This window comes from Phocoena sinus, chromosome 2 (genome assembly GCF_008692025.1).
Source record: "Phocoena sinus isolate mPhoSin1 chromosome 2, mPhoSin1.pri, whole genome shotgun sequence".
In the NCBI taxonomy this organism is placed as follows: Eukaryota; Metazoa; Chordata; class Mammalia; order Artiodactyla; family Phocoenidae; genus Phocoena; species Phocoena sinus.
The window spans coordinates 45,482,383-45,504,967 of record NC_045764.1 but is presented as its reverse complement, the minus strand read 5'-3'; the positions used below and the strand labels follow the sequence as shown (position 1 = coordinate 45,504,967).

The 22,585-nt window shown below is 41.4% G+C and overlaps 1 protein-coding gene across 1 annotated transcript in view; it reads right to left on the bottom strand.

Annotated features, from left to right (window-relative positions):
• The window catches only part of MCTP2 (multiple C2 and transmembrane domain containing 2), a 299,372-nt gene that overhangs the window by 170,195 nt on the left and 106,592 nt on the right, over positions 1-22,585 (bottom strand). Inside the window, 3 exon segments of the mRNA XM_032623883.1 lie at positions 245-259; positions 9,147-9,255; positions 10,425-10,487. Coding sequence (XP_032479774.1) covers positions 245-259; positions 9,147-9,255; positions 10,425-10,487 — 187 coding nt within the window.

Here is a 22,585-nt window from a genome sequence, read left to right as displayed (position 1 = left end):
GGGTGAACCCTCAGTGCATCCCATTCACAGCACACCTGCTGGGAAGCTACACGGCTGCTCCTCAGCATATAACACAGAGTTCTAGAAACATCCAGCCTGTCCCCCAATCACAGCTGCAATGAGGAGAATGTTCCTCTCTAGGTCTAATACAAGAGCATTCTTTCCTTTTTAAAGAAGAAATATATAATCATAGAAATGATACAATCTTTAAAATCAGCCTACTAAATCGCAAGGCAAACAGGACCCAAATCAGAGGTGCCTGATATTTGAACATTTTGGTAGCAGTTTCGTAATTTATTAAACCCCTATTGCATGGCCAACTTTTCACACTAGTGGGAGATCTTTAAATTTTTTTGTCTAAACCATCCCTTTCAAATAGGAAAATGACTTATCCAATGCATTCTTCCTATAATCTGCAAAAGTACCTGTCCCTGCTCTAAAAACAGCTGTCCCAGTCTACCTGGGCTGGGATTAGAGAACCGTTTGCTGGATGAATGGGTCACGAATTGTCATTGCCTAAAACTCACATCAAGAAGACGACCATGAACCCTCAGCCCTCCGGCCTACAGCTGAAGTGATGTGTACGCCCTAGTGATGTTGCAGTGAACTCCTGCAGTGGACTTTTCTTTCCCTTTTGCAGTATTGAAATGTGGCCACCAGAGGGCATCAGCAACCTAGTATGCTAGTGCACAGCAGGACACTATGCAACCACCCTTCACATCAACGGAAAACACAGGGTTTCAATGAAAGGGCTGTTGTTTTCCAGGAATTAATGCTCCGGGATTTAAGCTTTGAGTGGAGCATTTTTTCCAAGACAAGAGGCCTCCCCATGTCACATGGTGCTCATGCCAGGCCTAGAAAACAGGGCTGCTGGCATTAGCAATACCAGTTGGAGGACACCAAAATACTTCCTTGGCCACATTCCCTTTCATGGGACACTGAGCCAGGGTTCAACACTCTCTATATGTCAACCAAACTGTGAAGCAGTTAGACTTAAAATGAATTGGTCCTTTTTTTGTTATTGAGCTGTATGAGCTGCTTGTAAATTTTGGAGATTAATCCTTTGTCAGTTGTTTCATTTGCAAATATTTTCTCCCATTTAATTCAAAAACAGTCATGTACCAAAATGTTCATTGCAGCTCTATTTACAATAACCAGGAGATGGAAGCAATCTAAGTGTCCATCATCGGATTAATGGATAAAGAAGATGTGGCTTATATATACAATGGAATATTACTCAGCCATAAAAAGAAACGAAATTGAGTTATTTGTAGTGAGGTGGATGGACCTAGAGTCTGTCATACAGAGTGAAGTAAGTCAGAAGGAGAAAGACAAATACCGTATGGTAACACATATATATATGGAATCTAAGAAAAAAAAAATGTCATGAAGAACCTACGGGTAAGATGGGAATAAAGACATAGATCTACTAGAGAATGGACTTGAGGACATGGGGAGGGGGAGGGGTAAGCTGTGACAAAGTGAGAGAGTGGCATGGACATATATACACTACCAAACGTAAGGTAGATAGCTAGTGGGAAGCAGCCGCGTGGCACAGGGAGATCAGCTCCATGCTTTGTGACCACCTAGAGGGGTGGGATAGGAAGGGTGGGAGAGAGGGAGACGCAAGAGGGAAGAGATATGGGAACATATGTATATGTATAACTGATTCACTTTGTTATAAAGCAGAAACTAACACACCATTGTAAAGCAATTATACTCCAATAAAGATGTAAATAAATAAATTAATTAATAAAATAAAATAAAATAAAATGAATTGGTCCTACCACATTCCTTCTGCTTTACCAATCTCGAAATTATGGACCCCCAAGAGTTAACCAGACAATGGCTCAGACGGAGAACTTAATACAGGTGTCTGGTTTGGTCAAAAACAATACAGTCTGTAGAACCTCCCAGAAAAAGAGTGGGAAGGAAACGGGAAATATAAAGAAGTAAAAGGAAGAAGCTGGAATGAGGGAGAGGAGTGGAAAGATAGAGCAAAGGAAACTTAGGTGACAGAAAAGGAGGGAATGTGTGACCAGCAGACAGGCAACAGGGAATAACCGGGACAGAGCAGAGAGACAGGGAGGGCTCGGGTTTTCTCCTAGAGATGGCTTGGGAAGATGGGCTTCAGGAAATGCCTGGGCATTTTACAGCATCCAAGTAAGGCTCATTCCTAGAAAGACCACTGTAGCAACCCAAGTGGCCCAGCAAAGCAAAAAAAAAAAAAAAAAAAAAAGAGGTCGTTTAGCACAGAACTCTCCAACAGTGGGTCAAGTCTAGTCAAAGCTGAAGGACTACACACCAGGGAATTGAAGAGAAATTCCTGAGGAACTGGAAAATGACCTGTAAGAGGCAATCTTCTCAACGTGGCCACAGTTCCAGAGGGACCTCATCAAAACCTCTCAGTGCTCCATGATACTGGTCTTACATCCACAGTGACTCATAGATGGACAGACATGTTCATGACAGCGAGGTGAGTTACCGCTTAGTCACTCACTAACTCCAGTTCTGTGGGTTTTGCTGGGTTTACTCAGTGCGCGCACACACACACACACACACACACACACACACACACATGCCCCTATCTATCTATTCTGTACAAGGGATAGAGGAGCTGACAGCTAAAGACCCTGGGATGCTCTGGGTGGTGACTACATAACAGTACGTTCCTGACACCATCGCTAGACCTGTACATTGTTTAGAATTAGCAACTTCCCAGTAAAACAAACTTCACCAAATCTCCCAGAAAATCTCAAAATCACAACTTGATAGTCTACTTAACAAACCAGCCCTGTGTTTGAAGCCAGAGAAGTGAGAGATTTAGATAAAATGTTCACAGCACTCTTTACACCAGGGAAGGCCATCGTCCAGCCCCTAGCTGATGGATTCATAACCCTGTGAGAAGTTGGGGGGATCCCTGTTTCTGAGAGGCTCTCCTCCTTCTTTCTGGATGGCCAAGCGACAAAGTTTCCAGTCCTTAATCACAAACTCTATAAGGGCCTTTGAACATCCTTTCTTTAGGTACGTCAGAAACATCTTTTCCTGAGAGAGATATGATGACTTTTTACTTTACTGCCCAGTGAAAATATGGGGGGGGGGGGGGAAATGACTTTTTACTGCCCAACATCTCTAGATTTTTCTGCAGTATTTTATGTCACATTACTGAGATGTTTTCCAGATACTTCATTTGAAAACATGAGCTTCACAACTTGATCACTTTCTCATTAGCTTATACCTCCTTATTTTAAATAAAGAAGTACTTGGCTACTCTAAAAAGCAGCTTCTCCAAGAGAAAATCCTAAATCAGATCATGAAATTCTAGACTGAGGTCAGCAAATTTTGGACATGGGTAAAATCCAGCCTCGTGCCTGTTTTTATAAATAAAGTTGTACTGGAGTATGGTCACGTCCACTGGTTTACATATTATCTATGGTTGTTTGGTCACTAGACCAGCAGAGTAACTGTCACTAAGTTTATGGACCTATGCCCCATAAACTCTAAAATATTCATTTCTGTCTCTGTACAGAAAAGGTTTGCCAACCCATGTTCTAGATGGAATGTTACCTACGCAGCAATGATTATGTAATAATCCAAAGAAAATGTTGACCTCTTCCCTCAGCAGGGAATGATTCATCAAAAAAAATTTTTTTTCCTCCCTAAAAATTCACAAACAGTGATGGCACAATTGGGTTAAATATCCTGGAGCGGGTCCTCTGTAGTCAACGGTGCAACACATTTCAACAACACTTTGAAGGCATCCCTATCATAAGTGAAATCAATATTTGATTAAATTGATTATATTTTAGACAAATATAAAATACATGATTGAATATATGTAAAATAAAACATAAATCAACCCCTATGCTGAAGACAGGGCATACAGAGAGAGCACAAGGGTACTGACAAATTAACCCAAACTAAGAGCCAAGTGTCCAAGGTCACTGATGGGAAAGCTGACACGGATAACAGGAACCAGCTCTGCAGTGGGAGTCAGGATCATGGGCCAAGTTCATTATCATTATTCATTAATTACCATAACACACACACTATCATTTATTGACTATTTTCTCTATGTACGGCACTATGTTATATACACTTTCCTTTTTTCAGTTCTTACAACTACATTATAAGGCAAGCTACATCATGCCCATTTTGCAGATGGGTAAATTCCACTTGAGAGTGAGTGAGTCGCCATCAGAAACCACAAGCCAAGAAGTAGATTGTAATGTCTCATTCCTCCTCTTGTCCCCCAGAAACACCCATTCTGGTGAGTCCTGCCTCAGCCACTGCCTCCCTGCAAGTCCCTAGTCAAGTCACTTAGTCTCTGTACTTCAATCACCTGAATTAGGACTTCTGTTAAATGGGTTGCTTGTATGTAAGTCTTTTTTTTCTGGACTCTATCACTAGGTCCCAGTCGAGTACCAGTGTGAGGTTCATCTCACTAAAGGGACTGAATAAATGCTTGCTGAGTCAAGGTGTGAGTGAAGGAACTCTGTTCCCTCCTGGGAAGATGTTTTCCCTTTCACGATAGTCTCTAATACTCCTTGTCTTTAAGTCCGGCACTTAAGTTGGATTTCCCTAATGAAGAACGAAAATGTATGAAAAGCATTCTATGTATAAACCTCCAGTATGGCACAGTAGGGCATACGAAGATGAATAAAACGGTTACCCAGCTAATATAGCACTAATGGTAACAGGGATGACCAGGCATTTTATCCAATTGAGGGTAAAGGTGTATGGTTTATAGAGGTAAAATTTTCATAGGACCGAGATGACAGGGAGCTTATGTCCGTGAAAAACATAAAAGACTAGATAGAAATGCCATGTGAATAGATCTTGAAGGATATTTAGTACTGAAACTATCGGCTATCGATCCCATATCCAGATAATCGGAGAACATGTGATACAGCATAGTGTAAATTCATAGATAATTCACAAGTCCTTTTATATTTGGTACTTTGGCACATCACACCGTTCTCTGGACCTAATTATGTTAATGAGGTGAATACCACGTGAAATTATGTTCAGAGAATACAACTTGAGTAAGAGTGCAAATGCATAATGAGGTCCGGCCCCAAGAAAAGAAAACGCTGTGTCTAATCGGGAATTGAAACTCTCCCTACCAGGAGAAGCGCGTGGTTCTGCTCAAGTGCTACCACCCAGTGTCTAGAGCAGTGGTCCTCACAAGGTGGTTCCTGGACCAGCTGTATCGTGATCACTTGGGAACTTGTCAGAAATGTCAGTTCTCGGGCCACACCCCAGACCTACTGAATCAGAACCTCTGGGGGTGGGCAATGTGTATTTTCATAAGCCCTCTAGGTTGTTCTGATACTCACTCAAATTTGAGAACTACTGGCCGAAAGGACTGTCCTGGATAAAATTCTGAGGGTGGGCTGGGCTCCATAGAAAATACTGGCATAGCGATAAGCCATGTCAGTCCGGGGCAAAGGAGGCAAGCACAGGTGCCAGTGGCTATGATCCCTGCACAAATCAACAGTGGGCACCAAACATGCCCTGATCACTACCTTAATACTTGCGAAAATCGAGCACTCATGAACACAGTCACAGTAAGGAAGGCACACCACACTGCAAAGTCTAGAAGAAGCACTTGCTGAGAGGGGGATGTTTTCTTAATAGATAATGATTAATCTTCCCAATAAATAAGAGACAGGAACAATGTTACTGGTTATAAAAGAAATAGGTGCTAAAACAGGTTATGATCTAGATGCCTTACTAGGTATTTATCCTTGGATTATATTAGGTTGACACAAGATAAAGCCAAATGTCATATGATGCTTAACTCTGATGAAACTACAAAGATAGAGATGGTATTGACGGGATTAGAGCACAGATTACAGTCTCTCCTTTGGCCCTGAAGCAGCGAGGTGTGGAGTAGCACACAAAAACCCTATTGTTTCGGTCATTTTCTGATGTAGGCAATGGCTCCCCCGTCATCTGCCAAGTTTACTGACTGTCTCCTGAGTATCTGTTGTAAGGGCACTGGTGTGATATATCAAGGGTGGTGTGGCCAGATCACTCACATCAATTAGGGATAAATAATCAGAACAGATGGCAAAACTGGAAAAGGGGCAGCTGGCCCTGGAAGAGGTCCAAGGCCTGGGCACAGCCCTGAAGTTACATACTATGTTGGAGCTTTCCAAAAATTTACAACAGGACATGTATTTTAAAGGTTTAGAGCACTTTCTTTCCAGTAAAGTTAAATGCGCTCTCTGTGGAACACACTTCCAATCTCCAGATAAACTGTCCCAAATCGAGCTCCATAATGATCATCATTTGACAGAAGCATCCGCTGGACACTGCAGGTTCTGAGCAAAAGTCAGGATATTTGTGGGCAGGCACCTCACTCTAGTTTATGATCGTGTCCCTCAGATGTGATTTCAGGTACAAAATGCTATCTGCCCCAAATCATTCAAAATAACCTTAAGAGAGCCATCTATTAAGATGCAGACATTTATAATAACAGTACACAATGACAGCACACAAGAAGTGGCACAACTGATGGATAAGAAATTATAACTTTGACAGAAAACACTATTTACCAACAAACAGAAAGTGGAATTTGTTCACCATTTTGAAATCCTGAGAAATTACGAAAAGACTGAGAGAGAGAGAAAGAGACAGAAGAGAGAAAGATAGTAATTTCGTTTTTAAAAAGTGGGCATATGCAGATCTAAAAGATGGAAGTTGGTGAGATCAGATTGATGGAAGAACCCACAGTCCAAAACAGAGCAGTAGAAAGTCACAGCAGAAAAAGTTTCAGGGGCAGAGGTGGGCCAAGAGGATAGGATGGCAGGTGAACCAGGGATGCTCCAGCTTGGAGGCAGTGGATACAGGAAGCAGAAGATGGCCTGAGCAAGTACCATGGTGACTGCTTGGCACAGCACACATAGAGCAGCTGGATGGCCCAGCACCGCCCTGTCCCTTTGGTGCCGAGCAGTGACCAGCAAAGGCACCTGCAAGCAGGAAACGTGAGTGTGGGCAGGAAGCCATTGAGGAAGGTTTTCCATGACGGGGCATCACCAGGAGCCGGCCTGAACGACTGGCTCTCCCTGTCTGGCTGCATGTCCCAACCCTGCTTATGCTCAGTGAAGTCAGGACACAGTAAGTAAGAACAGCATCCATAGATGGCAACAGGGACACACAAATAGAAAGAGGAGTGGAAAACACAACCCAAGGATATCCGAGGGAGAAAGCACCAAACAGGAGATTTTCAACGTATACTTAATGCTCTCAAAGCTGACGGCAACCTCTCATGCATGAAATAACCTGTTCTAAAAATGAAAAAAGCCAACTCAAAAGATGAACAGAATATCACAATGGTCATAACAACTGACGAGAAAACAGTGAGCTGGAAGGCCCGGCTGAGGAATTCTTCCTGAAAAAAAAAAAGTAATGGCAATAATGAGGAAGAAAAAGTAAGAGACACAGAAGACAAATGGAAGGGAGACCCATCCTCCGTTTCACAGTTTTTCCAAAACAAAGTAGAGAGGAACTAGCAGGACAGACTGGCAAAGACCTGGAGAAAGACACAAAATTCTTTAGAATAAAAAGGTCCTACCTACTAAAAGAAATAAATGAAAAGAGACAACAAAGGAAAAACAGACATATTTACCTGTAATGAGATGTAAAACCTCTGAAGGACAAAAGAGGCCATAAAAATGAGGGGTAAACAGCAGACTGGCAAAGAACAATTGCAACAAACGAATGGTGAAAATTTGAAAGACTCACAAAAATTTAGAAGGAAAAGCTCAATGGAAAACTGGGCAAAGGATACAGAGAGCCATTCACAGGAGAGGAACTACAAAGGGCCATGTTCATCACCATCATGATCCACGAAGCACAACTTAAAACAAGTGGACACTTGACCTAGAAGATTGCCAAAAACTAAGCAGAGTGATAAAAGGAAATATTCAATGGTGACAAGGTAGGGAATACATAACCATAGTGTAGGAGAGGACATACTCTGAACCTTTTAGGGGGCCATGTACCAGTATCTCTTACATTTGAAAATGTGCATCTTCAGGATCCTGTAATTGCATTTCTAGGTTCTGTCCTGAGCTGCTCACAATAGTTAACTTTTATTAAGTGCCAGAAGCCCAACAAGTTTTAAGTCACTACCTTCAATCCTCCTAAAAGCCTATAAGGTAGGTCATTACTAATGTTCTTGTTTTACAGATGGGGAACCTCAGTCACAGGGGGATCCAGGAGCATTTCTTAAATCAAATGGCAATAAATGGAAAAAACTGAGCCCAGGCAGTCTGGCTCCACTGTCTGCTCTTAAACATACACTATTTTAAATCTAAGATATATTCTTATCTGTGTATGGAGCCATACACAGTATGTTTATTACAGCATCATTTATATGGCTGATAAAGTAAGAAAAAACAACTATGATCAGCAGAGAAACAGATATTTAACACAGCATACTATGGAATACTATTAGTATTTAAAAGGAGGGAGATATAGTTATGTGGAAAAGCATGGAAAATCTTTAATTCATATTGTAAAGTTTAAAAAAACTCAGTGCAGAATATGGAATATGCAGAATAATACTGCAGAATAACGATATTAAAATATCACTTTAATTAAGAAATATACGTGTGTGTAAATGCACAGAAAGAGGTAGCAAAGGTGAACAGATCAATCACATATGTTATAACATCATAACAGATGTTATCCAGAGGGAGGGGAGTCCAGGGGGATTTCAGGGCAGGAAGGAGGGTGGTTCAAAGGGCATTTCCATCTATGCGTATGTTTGCTAACTTAGATCAAGAAGGTATTTACATATTTCTCATGGACAATTAAACTAGGATCAAGGAAACATTTTCTTTAGCAGTTGTTATATACCAGCCATAAAGCACTTACAGCGATCTTATTTCATTCTACAATAACTTTATGTGATCATCAATATTTGATTATTATTAATCATAAAAAAAGGACAGTAAGATTCCATGTGTTTCAATAACTCAATGCAAATACCTTGATACCTGGAGAAGCTCAGATTTGAGCTCCAGTCTAGCACCAGCCATGCTGAGATGGAAAAAGGTGACTAGCAAGGTTGACAGGAGAGTTGAGAGGAAGAGGTCTGCAGGCTACCAAGGGCGCCCAGAGCCAGGCCTTACCACAGCGATCCCGGACCACCAGGTTCCGGCCTTCTTTCAGGTGGATGGTGAGGAGGTAGGCGAAAGGGTTTGGCAGGTTACTCAAGCCGTCGCCGGCTTCCCCGAGAGTCTGCACAGATGGAGAAGCCATTGAAGTCAGTTGTCTTAGGCCCAAGAAACAGAATGTCAGAAACACTTCTTCATTTAAGGAAAAAAGATGATCACTGTAATGGCGAATCTGTGAGCATCATCCTCCACTCCCACCCACCCATGTCGATGACATGGTTACACTGTTCTTTATCCTTCTCCCCAGTGGGATTCTATGAGAATTCATGACAATAGCTTCACAGTATTAACTTCCCAAGAAGAAGCAGGTAAGTTGCATGCCGACATCTGACATCCCCCTAAACTCACCCATGCCCTGCAGGATCCTTATCCTACAGCTCCCAGTGGAGGACCCAGAGAGGATATACAATGCAGAAGTCCAGCTATGGGGCGGGGTCCCACGACCCTGGTCCACACCTCTCAGCTCGGATGTGCAATGTCTCCCTCCTCTTCTCCCCTCAGCCCACCAACCCCCATCAGTTCAGGTACACCTCCTGCACATGTAACAAAAACACTCCCATTCACAACTACTCAGCTGATCACCTACTAATCCATGTCCAGCCAACATGTGCCCCACACCTGGGTCCATATGGGAGAGGCTTCCTCTCTGCTCTCCTGCCTGTGGCATATTTTTCTTTCACTCCCTGGTCCCCATTATAGTGTTCCCTCCACTTACCCACACAGTCTCACCTCCCACCAAGTTCACTTTTCCTCTCCAGGAATGCATCAACTCCTACAAGCCACAACATCAAATTCGGTTTCTGAATATTTCTTAAACGAATCCAATTCAAGTTTTGAAAAGAGCAAATTTGTGTCTTTTGAGAGAAAAAGTACAAATAAAATGATTTATTGTTCATTTATTTGAATTTCAATGAATCGATCTGTGGCTAAGTCACTCTCCACAGCGTTCTTTTGAAAGTTCCTTGTCCACATTTCAAAGCACATCAAAATGTCTTTGTCTCCTGTACTATCTCACTCAATTTCATGGCTCTGTATTTTTAGAAGAATCTATCCCACTCTGACAAATCAATAGACACTGAATTCATCTTTTCCAGACACAGTTTGCAAGGCCTGTCTTTGTGGGTGGTAACAGTTCAGGATCCTTTAGAAATAAAAGAGGCAAAGATCCAAACATTTGATAAGAAATATTTATAGCATTTACTTTAGTGTTTGTTTTTAAGGAATGTCACTTACAGATAGCTCTTTGAAACGCTGGGATGTCAGAGAAGCATTCAGATCACCACTTCCACAGAGCTTCTGTAAACAAGAAGAAAAAATAATAATAACCCTGCTTTTAAAAAACCAAAAGAATATCAACCTACAAGGATATCCTTTATCGGGTGTTTCCCTTTGAAGCTGCCATTTGCATAGTCAAATGCAGGCTGCCTTCCGGAGTGTGTGGCAAGTCTTGGCAGTAAAAGGTTGACTCACTGGAGTCCATCTGGCTGCAGCCTCTGCCCTTAGTCATTGATCAGCATGTGGATAAGGCCGATTCTGCTCTCCTGAAGGGCCGCTGAGGCATCTGTAGTTCATCCAAGTCATTAGCGTGCCAGCAACTTTGTCCCAGGGCAGGCAGTGTGAGCAGCAGGGCCATCCTGCCAGGTCCCTCCATCGAGGACCTGCCTGGTCCCCCAGCCATCAAAGAGAAAAGGGCTACCAGGTACCAGAGGCCGGAGTTTATCAGTCTGGTAGGACACATTTCAAATGTGACCACAAAGACCTTCCTCCAACCATAACCTCATGGGTCTAGCAACTGTACAAGAGCCAACCAAAGAGTAAGGAAACGCAACTTCTCAACAAATGATCTCAGACTGGGGGGTGTCTATGTTTCCTACTTAAATATGCCTCTGACAACCTAGGAAATGATGCCACCAGACACTGAAGTGAGCGCAGTTCGGCAGTTAGTATGGGACGCAGTAAACATTTGCATTCTGTCAGGTTTTCTATGTACCAATGTGGGGGTCCAGAGGAGCTCTGGGATTTTATGAAGGTTCTGGGTTAGATGTGAGGATAGCTACCTGCATGGAAAGGCAGAGTGGAAGGGAAGGGATTAAAAGGTCTCCCAGCATTTTAGGGATGTTCCCGTTTGTCGGACACATGAGCCAGGGCTGCTTTCCTGTGGGAAAACATGAGATTTCTCCCTCCAAACAAGGCTGAGTAACTCTGAAGTTATGAAATTTAGATACAGGCAGCAGGCCTGCAGAGATTGCTTAGATGACCATGAAGCTTTGAGGGGGCGAAGATGGGGACCAGATGCACTGTGGTCATTGGTCCTTCCCACCCACAGCAAAGATCAGGGAGATTCTGGCACAATTCAGAGATCCTGCCTGGATGGAAGGCAGGTTGCCTTCCAAGACATTCTCTCTGTCTCTCTCTCTCTCTCCCTGTCTCTCTATCAAGTGGAGTTCAGGCAGCAACAGAACCTGGATTCTACAACAATAGGGCATTTCTTCAGGCCCTAAGAGGGCTGACAAAGGGCTGCAAACAAGCAGGGCTCTTTGGTCTACCCCCTCTGCATGCAGTGACACCAAGAAATGCTGCAGCGAGGCAGAAACGAGCCCTGATCACAAGCCGGCGTGGAGCCTCCCAAGCCCTCACCGGGGAGCAGAGAAGCCCTATGGCTGTTGGTATCTGTGCTTCTCCCATCACATCTGCCCCTTTCTCCCAGTCCCAGCTCGAATGTCCCTTTACTATGAATACATTTCATTCAATTCAAATTCACACAGGACCCAGGGTGATTTCAGACACTTGGACCTTTCTCTAAGGACCCCAGCACTTCAGTCACTGGTGCCCCCTGGCTCTGGAAGGATCACCACTGCCCAGCTGGGCAAAGAGCCCTCACTCTCAATGTGGGCTCGACCTGACAGCAGACAAGGAAGGAGGCAGCCGGGCCTCTGTTGGTCACCTTCCCATCCATTTCCCGGTCGGTACCTCCTACTTGTGTTATGTGTAAAATGACGCCCGGGGAAGTGGGACAGGACGGCCTGAAGACCGCTCTATGATGACAATCAAATCTTACTCAACTCTCCCAATTTCAAAAGATTTCTCCTCATGCCTTTTACACTATTACTCTCCTTATGATTATCTCCTGGAAGCTCAGCGATTCCTCTTCTGCCTGATTTGCAAAACCCAAAATACTCCGATCAGGTCTTCATGTGCAGAACCAACAAGTAACATCAGCTGTCTGATCTTCTGCAACCTGATCACCCCGTTAGTGTCTCCAGTTTTATGAAACGAATCAACGTTCCACTTAACCAATCCTGTCTGAAGGCAGTTCTGTAAAACTGCCAGTGTTGGGATCAGAATTCCTGTTTAAAGTGCACGGTCCCGTATCTTCTACTGTCACCTTCTGCTGTCAAACAGAAGAGTGAATGTTTCTTAAAAACCATCACTCCTCAGACCAACACACCATACACACTCTCCCAAGGGAGCCTCCCTGTACTTAATGATCACGTTCATTCAGTGACAAAATAAGCCCACATCACCACCATCATTTACACACTATCAAAAATGAACACGGAGCTTTTATTCAAATACTCAATAAGTCTTCCACTTAGAACAACGTGGACACTAAATGTGAAGAATGACATTAATTCAACATTATGGCTCGTTTTACTCACAGAAGTCACAGAACTTAAAGTTATGATTCCCACAGCCGCCGTAACTGTCACACGCCGTGTATACACATCGAGGAAGGAAAGTGATCACCATAAAGAAGCCAGGAAAGGCTACAGCAGTACAGGAGTACCGGGTTACAGCTGCTGGGGGACACATAACTTTGAGTATTCCCGACACTCTGCATGGAACTGAAGGTATTATTCACTGAGTGGAAGTTACATTATTTTCAGCTTCTTTGTAAACCTAGTAACTACATCACTGAATTTTTCATTAAAAAAGTACAATTAGTATTTTTCTTGCAGGAATCCCTGGTATCTGTCATCATGAGAAGATTTTTTTTTGATGTTCTCAATGAGCAAAATCAAGCACTCTAATTTTTCTTTTTAAATTTTACTTTAAAAAATTAATACACAGTGAAATTGACTTTTTACATGTGTGTACAACACGATGACTTTTTTACACATGTATACATTTGTGTAACTACCACCACTATTGGGACATAAAACAGTTCCCCCAAAAAACTCCTGCATGCAATCCTGTTATCATATTGTTCCCTCACCCCTAATCCATGGCAGTCATTGACCTGTCCTCATCCTGTAGCTTCATCTTTTTCCATAATGTCATATAAATGGAATACATGCAGACTTGACACTGACTGACATCTTTCACTTGGCCCAATGCCTTTGAAATCCATTCAAGTTGGCAACTGTATAGTTCTTTTTTTTAACTACTGAATAGTATTCCATCATTATGAGTGTACCATAGTTTGTTTATCCGTTAAGCACTGGTTTTAACCATTTTAAACAAATGTTTCCAAGGACGTACTCAGGAAAAGACAAATAATCTTGAATATCATCAATGCTGAGAAGTCTTAATATGACAAAACTCTCTAATTATACATAAACATTCAGAAACTCAGCATTAACATGTTGGCATGAGGCTAGTCATCTCTCACACAACTCTCACTGTTACCTTTTAGATAAGTGGGATTTGTGTGTGTGTGTGTGTGTGTGTGTGTGTGTGTGTGTGTGTATTTAATGACAGCAAATTTATATTGCTATTTCCATTTTATCTTGCTAAGGTGAAATTCATGGGAAGGTATGTAAATACATACAAGGTAATACATACAAGACTGCAAATGTATTAACATGAGGAAATACCAGAATGGATGGATCAATTATTTAAAACAAAAAGAAAATCTCCTCTAGCCACCAAGGATCTTAAGAACAAGACACTGATGTGAAAAGACATTTTCTTTTGTGTACACTAAATGTGATCTTGTACAAATATCACCTCCCACGTGGCCGTCTGAAGGATCTTAGCAGGAAGAATTCACAGGAAGTTAAATAATAAGTGACGTAAACAATCACAGGCTGTTTAAACTTTACTGGAAGAAGACATAAAACCACATGCAGGAAAGCTAAATAAGAGTAACACGTTGGCTGAGAAGATCACTTAAGATTTTCTTTGGGAAATACTCTATTCAAGTACATGAGTATAGCAAATGATATATATTGATGATACATATTTAGTTAATTACTTAACCCACATCTGTTTCTAAGAATGTGAATACTCAGGAAGAGCATACTCACAGACACAAATACTTACAGAGGAAAGGAAGCAGCAAAAGGAGCAAAGGGGATCAGATGGCTAGACAGACCATTAAGCGATGCTTGGATACAGTGATAGAAGTAAAACAACTCACATGACAATCAGAGGTCAAAATTAGAACGCCCGTTCGGAAAAAGTCAGGTCTACCAAATGGCTGAGTTACTCACATTCAAATTTTTTTCAATACATCTTTATTGGAGTATAATTGTTTCACAATGCTGTGTTAGTTTCTGTTATACAACAATGTGAATCAAGCATATGTATACATATATCCCCATATCTCCTCCCTCTTTTTTTTTTTTTTTTTTTTTTTTTGTGGTACGCGGTCCTCTCACTGTTGTGGCCTCTCCCGTTGTGGAGCACAGGCTCCGGACGCCAGCAGCCACGGCTCATGGGCCCAGCTGCTCCGCGGCATGTGGGATCTTCCCAGACCGGGGCATGAACCCGTGTCGCCTGCATCGGCAGGCGGACTCTCAACCACTGCGCCACCAGGGAAGCCCTATCCCCTCCCTCTTGAGCCTCCCTCCCACCCTCCCTATCCCATCCCTCTAGGTGGTCACAAAGCACGGAGCTGATCTCCCTGTGCTACGCAGCTGCTTCCCACCAGCTACCTATTTTACATTTGAGAGTGTATATATGTCAGTGCTACTCTCACTTTGCTGCAGCTTCCACCTCCCCCACCGTGTCCTCAAGTCCATTCTCTACGTCTGCGTCTTTATTCCTGTCCTGCCCCTAGGTTCATCAGAACCATTTTTTATTTTTACATTCCACATATATGTGTTAGCATATGGTATTTGGTATTCTCTCTCTCACTTACTTCACTCTGTATGACAGTCTCTAGGTCCATCCACCTCACTACAAATAACTCAATTTTGTTTCTCTTTATGGCTGAGTAATATTCCATTGTATATATGTGCCACATCTTCTTTATCCATTCACCTGTCGATGGACACTTAGGTTGCTTCCATGTCCTGGCTATTGTAAATAGTGCTGCAATGAACATTGTGACACATGTGTCTTTTTGAATTATGGTAGGGTATATGCCCAGTAGTGGGATTGCTGGGTCACATGGTAGTTCTATTTTTAGTTTCTTAAGGAACCTCCATACTGTTCTCCATAGTGGCTGTATCGATTTACATTCCCACAACAGTGCAAGAGGGTTCCCTTTTCACCACACCCTTTCCAGCAATTATTGTTGCTAGATTTTCTGATAATGGTCATTCTGACCAGTGTGAGGTGATACCTCATAGTTTTGATTTGTATTTCTCTAATAATTAGTGATGTTGAGCATCTTCTCATGTGCCTCTTCACAACCTGTATGTCTTCTTTGGTGAAATGTCTATTTAGGTCTTCTGACCATTTTTTAATTGGGTTGTTTGTTTTTTTTGATATTGAGCTCCATGAGCTGTTTGTATATTTTGGAGATTAATCCTTTGTCAGTTGTTTCATTTGCAAATATTTGCTCCCATTCTGAGGGTTGTCCTTTTGTCTTATTTATGGTTTCCTTGGCTGTGCAAGAGCTTTTAAGTTCAATTAGGTCACATTTGTTTATTTTTGTTCTTAGTTTCATTACTCTAGGATGTGGGTCAAAAAAAATCTTGCTGTGGTTTATGTCAAACAGTGTCTTTCCTGTTTTCCTCTAAGAGTTTTATTGTGTCTGGACTTACTTTTATGTCTTTAATCCATTTTGAGTTTATTTTTGTGTATGGTGTTAGGCAGTGTACTAATTTCATTCTTTTACATGTAGCTGTCCAGTTTTCCCAGCACCACTTATTGCAGATGCTGTCTTTTCTCCATTGTACATTCTTGCCTCCTTTGTTGTAAATTAGGTGTCCATATGTGTGTGGGTTTATCTCTGGGCATTCTATCCTATCTCATTTATCTATATTTTTGTTTTTGTGCCAGTACCATACTGTATTGATTACTGTACCTTTGTAGTATAGTTCGAAGTCGGGAAGCCTGATTCCTCTAGCTCCATTTCTCTTTCTCAAGATTGCTTTGGCTATTTGGGATCTTCTTTTTTTAATTTTTATTTATTTATTTTTTTACATCTTTATTGGAGTATAATTGCTTTACAATGGTGTGTTAGTTTCTGCTTTATAACAAAGTGAATCAGTTATACATATGTTCCCATATCTCTTCCCTCTTGCGTCTCCCTCCCTCCCATCCTCCCTATCCCACCCCTCTAGGTGGTCACAAAGCACCGAACTGATCTCCCTGTGCTATGCGGCTGCTTCCCACTAGCTATCTATTTTACATTTGGTAGTGTATCCATGTCCATGCCACTCTCTCGCTTTATCACAGCTTACCCTTCCCCCTCCCCATATCCTCAAGTCCATTCTCTAGTAGGTCTGTGTCTTTATTCCTGTCGGGGTCTTTTTTGTTTCCATACGAATTGTAAAATTTTTTGTTTTAATACTGTGAAGAATGCCACTGGTAGTTTGATAGGGATTGCACTGAATCCATAGATTGCTTTGGGTAGTATAGTCATTTTCACAATATTGATTCTTCCAATCCAACAGCATGGTATATTTCTCCATCTGTTTGTCACCTTTGATTTCTTTCATCAGTGTTTTACAGTTTCCTGAGTACAAGTCTTCTGCCTCCTTAGGTAGGTTTATTCCTAGATATTTTATTCCTTTTGTTGCAATGGTAAATGGGATTGTTTCCTTAATTTCTCCTTCTGATTTTTCATTGTTAGTGTATAGGAATGCAAGAGATTTCTGTGTATTAATTTTGTAACCTGCAACTTTACCAAATTCATTGATTAGTTCTAGCAGTTTTCTGATGGCATCTTTAGGATTTTCTATGTATGGTAACATGTCATCTGCAAACACTGACAGTTTTACTTCTTCTTTTCTGATCTGTATTCCTTTTATTTCTTTTTCTTCTCTGACTGCCTTGCCTAGGACTTCCAAAACTATGTTGAATAAGAGTGGCGAGAGTGGACATCCTTGTCTTGTTCCTGGTATTAGCGGAAATGCTTTCAGTTTTTCACCATTGAGTACAATGTTTGCTGCGGGTTTGTCATATACGGCCTTTATTATGTCGAAGTACGTTCCCTCTATGCCCATTTTCTGGACAGTTTTTATCATAAATGGGTGTTGAATTTTGTCAAAAGCTATTTCTGCACGTATTGAGATGATCATATGGTTTTATTACTTAATTTGTTAATATGGTATATCACATGGATTGCTTTGCATATACTGAAGAATCCTGGCACCCCTGGGATAAATCCCACTTGATCATTGTGTATGATCATTTTAATATGTTGTTGGATTCTGTTTGCTAGTATTTTGTTGAGGATTTCTACATCTATGCTCATCAGTGATATTGGTCTATAATTTTCTTTTTTTTGTGACACCTTTTCCTGGTTTTAGTATCAGGGTGATGGTAGCTTCATATAATGAATTTGGGGATGTTTCTCCCTCTGAATTTTTTTGGAAGAGTTTGAGAAGGATTGGTGTTAGCTCTTCTCTAAATATTTGATAGAATTCACCTGTGAAGCCATCTGGTCCTGGACTTTCCTTTGCCAGAAGATTTTTAATTACAGTTTCAATTTCATTACTTGTGATTGGTCTGTTTATATTTTCTAATTCTTCCTGGTTCCATCTTGGAAAATTGTAACTTTCTAAGAATTTGTCCATTTCTTCGTGGTTTTCCATTTTATTGGCATATAGTTGTTTGTAGTAGTCTCTTATAATCCTTTGTATTTCTGTGTGCCAGTTGTGTTTTCTCTTTTTTCATTTCTAATTTTATTGATTTGTGTCCTCTCCCTTTTTTTCCTTGATGGGTCTGGCTAAGGGTTTATCAATTTTGTTTATCTTCTCAAAGAACCAGCTTTTAGTTTTATTGATCTTTGCTATTGTTTCCTACATTTCTTTTTCATTTATTTCTGATCTGATCTTTATGATTTCTTTCCTTCTACTGACTTGGAGAATTTTTTGTTCTTCTTTCTCTAGTTGCTTTAGGTGTAGTGTTAGATTGTTTATTTGAGATTTTTCTTGTTTCTTGACGTGAGATTGAATTCCTATAAACTTCCCTTTTAGAACTGCTTTTGCTGCATTCCATAGGTTTTGGGTTGTCATGTTTTCATTGTCATTTGTTTCTATTTATTTATTAATTTCTTCTTTGATTTCTTCAGTGATCTCTTGGTTATTTAGTAGCATACTCTTTAGCCTCCATGTATTTCTTTTTTACAGTTTTTTTTTTTTTCCCTGTAATTGATTTCCACTGTGGTCCAAAAAGATGCTTGATACCATTTCAATTTTCTTAAATTTTCCGAGGCTTGAGTTGTGACCCAAGATGTGACCTATCCTAGAGAATGTTCCATGTGCACTTGAGGAGAAAGTGTATTCTGCCCCTTTCGGGTGGAATGTTTTATAAATTATCAATTAAATCTATCAGGTCTATTGTGTCATTTAAAGCTTGTGTTTTCTCATTTATTTTCTGTTTGCATGATCTGTCCATTTGTGTAAGTGGAGTGTTAAAGTCCCCTACTATTATTGTGTTACTGTCGTTTTCCCCTTTCATGGTTGTTAGCATTTGCCTTATGTGTTGAGGTGCTCCTATGTTGGGTGCATAAACATATATAATTGTTATATCTTCTTCTTGGATTGATCCCTTGATCATTATGTAGTGTCCTTCCTTATCTCTTGTAACAGTCTTTATTTTAAAGTCTATTTTATCTGATACAAGTATTGCTACTCCAGATTTCTTTTGATCTTCATTCACATGGTATATCTTTCCCCATCCCTTCACTTTCAGTCTGTATGTGTCACTAGGTCTGAAGTGGATCTCTTGTAGACAGCATATATATGGGTCTTGTTTTTGTAACCATTCAGCCAATCTGTGTCTTTTGATTGGGGCGTTTAATCCATTTACATTCAAGGTTATTATTGATATGTATGTTCCTATTACCATTTTCTTAATTGTTTTGGGTTTGTTTTTGTGGGTTGTTTTCTTCTCTTGTGTTTCCTGCCTAGAGAAGTTTCTTTAGCATTTGTTGTAAAGCTGGTTTGGTGGTGCTGAATTCTCTTAGCTTTTGCTTACCTAAAAAGCTTTTGATTTCTCCATCGAATCTGAATGAGATCCTTGCTGGGTAGAGTAATCTTGGTTGTAGGTTTTTCTGTTTCCTCAGTTTAAGTATAACCTGCCACTCCCTTCTGACCTGCAGAGTTTCTGCTGAAAACTCAGCCGATAATCTTATGGGGATAACTTTGTACGTTATTTTTTGTTTTTCTCCTGCTGCTTTTAATATTTTTTCTTTGAATTTAATTTTTGTTAGTTTGATTAATATACGTCTTGGTGTGTTTCTCCTAGGGTTTATCCTGTACGTGACTCTCTGCGCTTCCTGGACTTGGGTGACAATTTCCTTTCCCATGTTAGGGAAGTTTTACACTATAATCTCTTTAAATATTTTCTCAGAACATTTCTTTTTCTCTTCTTCTTCTGGGACTCTATAATTTGAATGTTGGTGTGTTTAGTGTTGTCCCAGAGGTCTCTGAGATTGTCTTCAATTATTTTCCTTCTTTTTTCTTTATTCTGCTCCTTGGCAGTTATTTCTACCATTTTGTCTTCCAGCTCACTTATTCGTTCTTCTGCCTCAGTTATTCTGCTATTGATTCCTTCTAGTGTATTTTTCATTTCAGTTATTGTGTTGTTCATCTCTGTTTGTTCTCTAGTTCTTCTAGATCTTTATTAAACATTTCTTGTATTTTCTCAATTGTTGCCTCCATTCTATTTCTAAGATTCTGGATCATCTTTACTATCATTACTTTGAATTATTTTTCAGGTGGGTTGCTTATTTCCTCTTCATTTATTTGGTCGTGTAGGTTTTTACCTTGCTCCTTCATTTGTGACATATTTTTTTGCTGTCTTATTTTTTTGTTTGTTTTTGATGGGTGGGACTGTGTTCCTGTCTTACTGGGTGTTTGGCCTAAGGCTTCCAACACTGGAGCTTATAAGTTGTTGGGTAGAGCTGGTTCTTGGTGCCAAGATGATGACCTCTGGGAGACCTCACTCTGATGAATATTCCCTGGGGTCTGAGGTTCTCTGTTAGACCAGTGGTTCAGATTTGGAGCTCCCACCACACAAGCTTCGGCCCAACCCCTGCCTGCCTCGTGAACCAAGATTCTGTAAGCTGTGCAGGGTGGCTAAAAAAAAAGAGAGAGAGAAAAGGAGAACAATAACAAAGAGTAAAAACTAAAATCAGACTAGGAAACTAACAGGTATGTTAGAAAGAGTATAAAAATAAAAATATAGATGAAACAACAACTGGACGGGAAAACAGAACCACAATAGTAAAATAGAGGAGAAGAGAAAAAAAAGGGGGAAAAAAGGTGGAAAAGTCCTTGGCTGTGGAGGGTAGGGCCTAGGCAGAGGCAGGGTTTGGGCAGCCAGCAGGGCCTATGCTTAGGACCCACAGGGCTGGAAAAGGCTATGGGGGGTGTCGGGGCTGGGGCTTAGGCTCAACGGAACAGAAGGGGCCCCGGCCTCTTGTCTCATAGGGTGGGGGACCCCGCCTGGGAGCCCAGCAGGCTTCCGGGGCCTGAGTGGGTAGGGCAAACACTCTCCACTCCTCTCCCGCTCCTCTGGTCCTGGAAGGCCCCGCCTGCCTGCCTCTCCTGTTCTCCCCCGGCCTCCCTCCTGTGCCCCCAGGACCAACACGGCCTGGAGGGGGCCTCTGAGGGCATAGGACTTGCCCCAAGAGCCAGGTAAACTTTCCGGGCCTATTAGGCAAGAGAAATGCTCAGTGCACTCCCACCTGATCTGAGCCCCCAAGGGTCCATCCAAGCATGGTAACCCCTCCCCCGCTCTCAGCCACCCCTCAAGGGTGCCAGAACTGTTCATCCTCCACTTCTCCTCCCCCCTCAGTCCCCCCATGTCCAACCGGTTCCCTTGGGGATTCCTCCCATCTCCATGGGCATCAAGGTCCCCCACCAACATCCGGCAGGCACCCTAGTTGTGGGGAGACGTGAACTCCACGTCTTCCCACGCTGCCATGTTGACTCCACCCTCCATATTCAATTTTTATACAACTTTTTAGGAGGTTATTGATCATACAATCAAGGTATACACATTTCTTTTTCCCCACCCCCAAGATTGTTCACTTAAACTGATTACCCTGGAATATTATCTAATATACAAAATATAAGTCAGGTGTGTGTATGTGCATGTGTGTGTATACAGATATTCACTACCTATCCACCAGCAAGGTAAAGCCCAACACTTGTTTTTATAAAGTTTGAACTTTCAAACCCAGCCCCACCTATTCATTTATACATTGCCTATGTACATATCTATATATATTTCTACGGCTAATTTCATGCTACAACACCAGAGTTGAGTAGTTACCACAGAGAGAGATCTATGGCTCACAAAGCTGGACCTATTCATTACCAGGTCCTTTACAGAAAATGTTTGCAACCTTGGTATAATGAACTTTTCTTACCATATTCAGTAATATTTCCTTACTGACCTTCCAAAATTGTTTTCATTACCATTAGCAGTAGATACTTTAAAAGATTAACAGTACCCCCTTTACTTTGCTTAGTCGTTCATAACTGACAAACACACACTCCTATTAACTTCTTATAAGGAGTCTATGGGCTGTCATTAGTAATTTACAATGTACAAATTGGGAGCCAGAGCTAAGAGGCTAGATGGTTGCCAAAGAGAAGCAAGAGAGTTAGCCCTTCATCTGAGTCCTGGGTATCCACTCTTCACTGAACCACAACTGTACCCAAAACCAGAAGAATGCAAAAGCAGGACACCTCATCTGACATACAGGCAGGCAGCTCTGCACAGTAGTAGACAAAACTCTGGAGTCACAAAGACCTGGATTTGAATTCCACTTCTGCTACTTCTTGGCTCTGTGCCCTTGAAAAGTTTACTTACTTAAAGTTCACGACCATGGGAACATCTCTAAAAGGGGCAAAAAAATATCCTTGTAAGTTATCAGGAGAAAAATTCATTCATTCAAAGATATCTACTGCGTACCTTCTTTGGGTCGGACACTGCACAAGGCTCTTTGTATAAAGAGTGAGCCCAATAGATGTGGTCCAGTGAGATGACATTTACATTGCACTTTGCAGAGTTTCTTACACATAACCTCTCAGAGTGCT